Genomic DNA, 6,766 nt, shown 5'->3' with positions numbered 1-6,766 from the left:
GGGCGTGGTGGCAGGCGCCTGTAGTCCCAGCTACTCAGGAGGCTGAGGCAGAATGGTGTGAACCCGGGAGGTGGAGGTTGCAGTGAGCCGAGATCGCACCGCAGCACTCCAGCCTGGGCAACATAGCGAGACTCTGTCTCAAAAAAAAGAAAAAAGTCAAATGTGGTGGTGGGTGCCCGTAGGCTGAGCTACTAAGAGGCTGAGGCAGGAAGATCTCTTGAGCCCAGGAGGTGGAGGCTGCACTGAGCTATGATGGTGACACTGCACTCCAGCCTGGACAGCAGAGCAAGACACTGTCTCAAAAAAAGGAAAGAAATCTTCCCCTTAAAGTCTAACATATTAGCTAAAAGTGTAACTTTTTTCTTTTAAAAAAAAACTTTGTTTTATTAAAGTTACTAAGCACAGTGTCCTGTGGCTCTAGCCAATTGGAGACAGTTGAAATCTGAAACAAGCCATATCTAGGTATAACTGACAGTTGGCTCATCATTTATGGTAAAATTGCAGATCATCGTAGCTGAGTGCCACCATTTTGGGTGAAATACAAACCCCATACTATCTTTAGACTCTTAAGGGCTTGACTGCCAAGACGGGACTCCCAAGACAAAGGGTCTTGATTCCACTTGTCAATCAGGAGAGTGATCAGAACAGAGGGAGGGATCGGAAGAAAAGCTCCGGGGTGGCTGTCTTCGGAGGGTGAGGATGCAACGTTTATTTCCTTGGGACTCTAAGGCTCCCTCTTCCTCTCCAAGAAGAATTCTGAATGGCAGGCTGGGAAGATTCTATCTGCACTGTCCTCCAGACCCGGCCGATCTCTATCAGAAACCTGGGCTTGCGCTCCTCTGCAGGTGCCTCAGGAGGGAGTTCTGAAATAGGATTTATTCAGGAGCACTGGGATTTATCACGGAAGCTTAGTGATAAAAATCAGGCAGTGGCCTACGTGCTCTCAGCCTCAGCAGTGCCACAGGGGGCCAGAGCTCTTCTACCCAAAAGAGAACCTCTCTTGTCCCTCCTGTTTTATCAGGGGAGAGTCTGAGGAAAAAGGGGTTAGTGGTAATTTTTTTTTTTTTTTTAAGACGGAGTCTCCCTCTTTCGCCCAGGCTGGAGTGCAGTGGCGTGGTCTCAGCTCACTGCAACCTCTGTCTCCCAGGTTCAAGCGATTCTCCTGCCTCAGCCTCCCAAGTAGCTGGGACTACAGGCACGTGCCACCACACTCCACTGATTTTTTGTATTTTTAGTAGAGATGGGGTTTCACCGTGTTAGCCAGGATGATCTCGATCTCCTGACTTTGTGATCCGTCTGCCTTAGCCTCCCAAAGTGCTGGGATTACAGGCGTGAGCCACCGAGTGTCTAGTCTTTAATGCTGTGAAATTGCCCCTTCTATCCACATGGAATTCCGGAGAGGGGCGCTAGCTAGAACGGTGCTCATAGCAGAGACGTGAGACCCTGACAAGGAGGGCCAGGACTGCCACACTCCTCACTGTGTCTGCAGCGTCCAGCACGGTCCTGACTGGTGTGGGTGCTCTGTATGGGGCAGGGACACCTTCAGGATATCTTTTCTGTGGATTTCCTCCAGAAGGACCATTGAGTGGCCCGGTGTGTGCATTTGTCCCAGTTCACCGCCAGCTAGCCATGACATTGAACAAGGTACTTTCTCAGGGACCTCAGTTTCTGTGCTACAGAGGTTGGAATGGATGATTCCTAAGGTACCTCCTTGTGCCATGGAAGGCCATAAGTGTCCCTGGGGGACTGATGGTGTAACTGCATCGAGGAGATGCAGCAGAGATTGGGGTGAGGCGGAGTGGTGGTTGTACAGTCCTGTTGGTTGTGATTAATAACGGACCAGAGTCAGGACCCCTGAAAGAAACAGTGTGGGTGTCTCCCAGTGTGCACCACTTCTTTATGAAACTTCTCAACTTTTAAAACTCTACCTGTCATTTTTCAGTTTTCCTGTGTCCTAATCATGACTGTTTACTTTGGGCTACATCCTTTACATACTTAAGCTCATTCAGTCCTTAACAAAGCAGCCCATTTACAGATGAGCTGCCCAGACGCAGGGATACTCAGGAACCTGCCGACCTCACTTAGCTAAGAGGTGTGTAGGCCCACGGCTCTCCTGCTGCGCAATTTTCTTTCTTTTTTCTTTCTTTCTTTTTTTTTTGACACAGGTTTCACTCTGTCACCCAGGGTGGAGTGTGAAGTGCAGTGGCACGATCACTCCCGAGTAGCTGGGACTACAGGCTCGCACCACCATGCCTGGCTAATTTTTGTATTTTTTGTAGAGATGGGATCTCACTTTATTGCCCAGGCTGGTCTCAAATTCCTGGGCTCAAGTGATCCTCCCACCAGTTTTCTGGATCACTTCCCTTAATTTATCGGGGGTTTTTTTGTTTCTTTTTTTTTTTTTTTTTTTTAATCTTTTTTCCTAGGCCTGCCGCTGGCTCCAAAATGAAGAGGCCTGCCAGCTCCCAGTCTAGAGAGTTGATAGAATCTATCTTGATATTCACATGGAGGCCTTCAAACTGCCCACCCAACCCTCTTGAGTTACGGAAGCCCTTCATGTTGACTCTCTTAGTGATTATGTTGAGGGTAGTAAGTTCCCCCTTGTGAAGTGTTCGCAAAGAGGCTAGATGACCTCGTCTTGGGGTTTTGATAGAGAATTCTTACATGTTAACCCTGGAGAGAGACAGCTTCCTCAGGATTCCTTCTAGACATAGGATTCTATGGTGTGCTTGGACACTTCGCAACTGTTGATATGCATGATGGGAACTTGACCTTTGTCACCTCTCCTCTCTTCACACCTTGCTCAGAACACCTGGCCAGGCAGCAGCAAGGAGGCTGCTTCTGCTGAAAACATACTTGAGTATCTTAATGTCCAAGTGTCAGAGTTGGAAAGAAGCTTGTAAGACCTTTTAGTCCAACCCATCACTTGACATCTGAGGCCTAGAGAATGTAGGAGAATTGAATAGTGTCATCCACATTGTAGACAGAGCCAGTCTCCAGGGACTCTATTCTAAGAATCTTTCATCCATCAAACCAAGGGAATGTGTTATCTAATTACTTACTCATTCCGTCTGCCTTTGTTTCATTGTTGATCTGAAGTTTAACCGGTAAACTTAGATCAGTGTCTAGCACAGAGTAGGCATTCAGTGCACCTTTAGTGAAGGCAATTGCTAACTTCAGAATCCTTAAGGTTCACAAACAACTGTGTGTGGGGAAATCACTGATTTCTGTCTCGGCTGTGACAGTAATAACCTAGTAAGTAAACCTGCAGACTGTCCGTTGCTTAGCCCTCATGGGGCTGCCATCTTCTGCCAGGCCACGGATTGTGTTCCTTCCAGTTGCTGCTCTGGGTGTCATCAGATCAGCATGAAAAAATCCAAAGTGGTCATTATTAATATTTCATCCCAAAGCAAAGAAATTGGCCATATGGTTAGGCTCCGAAGCCGTGTCTAGGAAAATAAATGTGTTTTTTTGTTTTTTTTTGTTTTTTTTGTTTTTTTTTGAGTCGGAGTCTCACTCTGTCACCCAGGCTGGGGTGCAGTGGCCGGATCTCAGCTCACCGCAAGCTCCGCCTCCTGGGTTCACGCCATTCTCCTGCCTCAGCCTCCCGAGTAGCTGGGACTACAGGCGCCCACCACACGCCTGGCTAGTTTTTTTTTTTTTGTATTTTTTAGTAGAGACGGGGTTTCACTGTGTTAGCCAGGATGGTCTCGATCTCCTGACCTCGTGATCCACCTGTCTCGGCCTCCCAAAGTGCTGGGATTACAGGCTTGAGCCACCACACCCGGCCAAGAAAATAAATGTGCTTTCATTAGACTGCTTGCATTTTGGGGACTTGCTAATCCCCTCACAATATCAGGGACCACCATCCCTCTCCTTCCTTCTCCCCAGCTTGGCTGCTGTCAACTCTTGGAGGACCCCAGGGAACAGAGCCCCTCCTATAGTCAGCCCTCTCTTTCCTGCATGCTGAGCTGGCAGTTGGTGTTTGGAGTTTGCCACGGTGTTCCCACTCTGCTTCTTGTGAGCCTCAGCCCTCTCAGGGCCACACCTTAGACCCTCGGCCCTGCAGCCAGCCAGAAAAGATGGGCGCCTACTTGGCGGGTTTTTTCAATCCATTTAGTCTTTTTTCAGTCCCACAAACTGAAAGGCTGCTTTGTGGGTCACTGAGGAGGGAGGTTAAGGGGGAGGTTAAGGTCAGCACCACTCATGAAGCAGGCATCACGGGTGGTCTGTCCTGGGGCAACAGCCCGGTCCTCCCACTATGGTATCTGCTGGCAGGTGGGGGTGTGGGAGCTGCATATGGCAAAAACCCAACCTCTAGGGCTTGCCCAGGGTGGCCCCTCAGTTTCCCAGCACAGCTCCCATGTCTGCCTGCACTCACAGTGCCTCTCGGTTCCTGTCTTAGATAATCCAAGTGTGAATTGTGTTTGTCATTTCGGGCCTACCAAGCATGGGGTTTGGGAGAAGAGACAGCAAGATCACAGGGGGACTATCCTCCCCGAGGCCTGGCCCAGGAACCCAGGCCAGCCTTGGGGCTAGGCAGGGCCCAACTGGACATTTGTCCATTTCAGTTGAGGACATCTGCAAGACTTCTCCAGGCTCTGCAGACAGGCTGCCATGCCCAGTGCTTGTGGACTTGGGATCTGAAACTTCTCAGGCTCTGCCCACTCAGACCCAGCCGTCTCCAAACCCTTCTCATATCCACCACCTGCACGCAGTTGTTCAGTGCATGGAGGCCCTCCACCCTCCCCCACCTCACCAGGCAGCTGCCTGCCATGCTCAGACCCCTCTGCCCAGCCTTGTGGATGGCCTCCTCGTGGAACGCCATCAGGCTGATGAAAGAAAGAGGCGCTCAGAGAAATGGGAAGGAATGGTGTGCCGCCCAGGCCTCAGTGGCCAGCAGCAGGCTTTGGGCTTGTTCCATGGCCACCAGGAACAATGGGGCCTCAGCACTGCGTGAAGCTGCAGGCTCATCCTTGTCATTGCTTGCATTTTAGGAAGATGATGAGAAGCTTATTGAGGAAATTCAGAAGGAGGCTGAAGAGGAACAGAAAAGAAAGAATGGAGGCAAGTGCCCCTCCCCAGGCCCCCAGGACAGAGCAGCAGCCCCACCCTGCAGCACAGCACTGCCGAGGGAGCAGAGGACCACAGGCCATGTGGGCTCCTGCTGGCCTCCCTGGGTGTCCTGGCACTCGACCCAGCACGGGAGAGGAGGGGGTGCTGTCCCTCAGGTGGCAATAGACCTGACTCCACCCGCGCAGCCACATCTCAGGCCTGTGGAAAGGCCCTCAAAGCCTTCAGTATAGTTTTGGCATCTCCTTGATGGTGAGGAAGTCCCAAGGGATGGGTTTGCTCTCAGGAATCAAACAAGCCACACCTGGCTAAAGAAAAAGTAGGCCCAGCTGATGCTTCCGAGGCTAAAAAGCAGTGAAGCCAGATGTGTTGGCATACATCTGCCTGCAATCCCAGCTCCTCGGGAGGCAGAGATGGGAGGATCACTTGAGCCTAGGTGTTTGGGGCTAGCCTGGGCAAAATAGCAAGACCCCATCTGTTTTTCCTTTTTTAAAAAAAAAAAAAGGGCTAAGTGCAGTGGCTCACAACTCCTATCCCAGCACTCCGGGAGGGTGAGACAGGTGGATCACTTGAGCCCAGGAGTTTGAGACCAGCCTGGGCAACATGGCAAAACCCCATCTATTTAGAAAAAAAAGAAAAAATGAAAATGTAACTGAGTCACTGAGGTGGCCCATCAAGGCCCTGGCTCTGAAGGATGCCTTGCTGACCTGGGTGGATGGACATGCCACCTTCCAAGGTGCCACTGTAGAGCAAGACACCAGGGGAAGTGCAGATTTGTCCTTGGTTTCTTGTAGTGGCATTTGAGGGGTGTCCACGTTTTGTGCTTTGATCAGCGTGTGGAGCCACTCCTGTGTCCAGAGCTTGCTGCCCTGGTCCCAGACTAGATTGCATTGAGGTTGGTTTAATGTTTTTCTCCACTAATCCTCACATCCCTTTCAGAGAACACCTTCAAACGCATTGGACCCCCGCTGGAGAAGCCTGTGGAGAAGGTGCAGAGGGTGGAGGCCCTCCCGAGGCCCGTTCCGCAGAACCTGCCACAGCCACAGATGCCGCCCTATGCCTTTGTGCACCCACCCTTCCCCCTGCCCCCCGTGCGACCTGTGTTCAACAACTTCCCTCTCAACATGGGGCCTATCCCAGCCCCGTACGTGCCCCCTCTGCCCAACGTGCGGGTCAACTATGACTTCGGTCCCATCCACATGCCCCTAGAGCACAACCTGCCCATGCACTTTGGCCCCCAGCCGCGGCATCGCTTCTGATGGCCCCGAACCCCCATTGAGCAGCACAGAGCCCGTTTGGGGTGGGAGTGTGTTTGGAGAACCCTCCCCCACACCTCCCCCAAGGCTGGTGGCTGTGCCATTGCATCTTAGATCAGGTTGAAGGGTAGGCTGGTTTTCTTCCCACCCCTTTCCTAGAAGGGCCATTGCTCCCAGAAGAGTGATCACAGCTGGTGGCCCTCTGGGGGCCTGCATGGGATTGGTCTGGCTCCCACTGGGCAGAGTTAAAAGGGCCTTGAAGCCCTTCCTGAAGAGTTCTGCCATCCTAGCAGGCAGCATGGTGGCCCTGGCTGCTGTGTCACTCCAGTCCCTACAGAAAGAGACCAAGAGGAAATATTTTGCCTGCATTCATTTTTACCCCTAGCAAACACCAGGGAAAAACCTCTCAGAATTAAAACCACATGAGCCTTCCTTAC

The 6,766-nt window shown here is 51.4% G+C and overlaps 1 protein-coding gene across 1 annotated transcript in view; it reads left to right on the top strand.

Moving 5' to 3' along the window:
• RNF216 (ring finger protein 216) overlaps nt 1-6,513 on the top strand; it is a 163,095-nt gene extending 156,582 nt beyond the window's left edge. The window contains exons 16-17 of the mRNA XM_011957984.1: nt 4,998-5,067; nt 6,013-6,513. Coding sequence (XP_011813374.1) covers nt 4,998-5,067; nt 6,013-6,332 — 390 coding nt within the window. The 3' untranslated portion in view covers nt 6,333-6,513. The remainder of the gene's footprint in view (nt 1-4,997; nt 5,068-6,012) is intronic.
• The last annotated feature ends 253 nt before the right edge of the window (nt 6,514-6,766 follow it).

This window comes from Colobus angolensis, unplaced genomic scaffold, assembly GCF_000951035.1.
Source record: "Colobus angolensis palliatus isolate OR3802 unplaced genomic scaffold, Cang.pa_1.0 Scaffold453, whole genome shotgun sequence".
NCBI classification, from domain to species: Eukaryota; Metazoa; Chordata; class Mammalia; order Primates; family Cercopithecidae; genus Colobus; species Colobus angolensis.
Note: the sequence above shows the minus strand (reverse complement) of the source record. Positions and strands in the feature narration are given on the sequence as shown.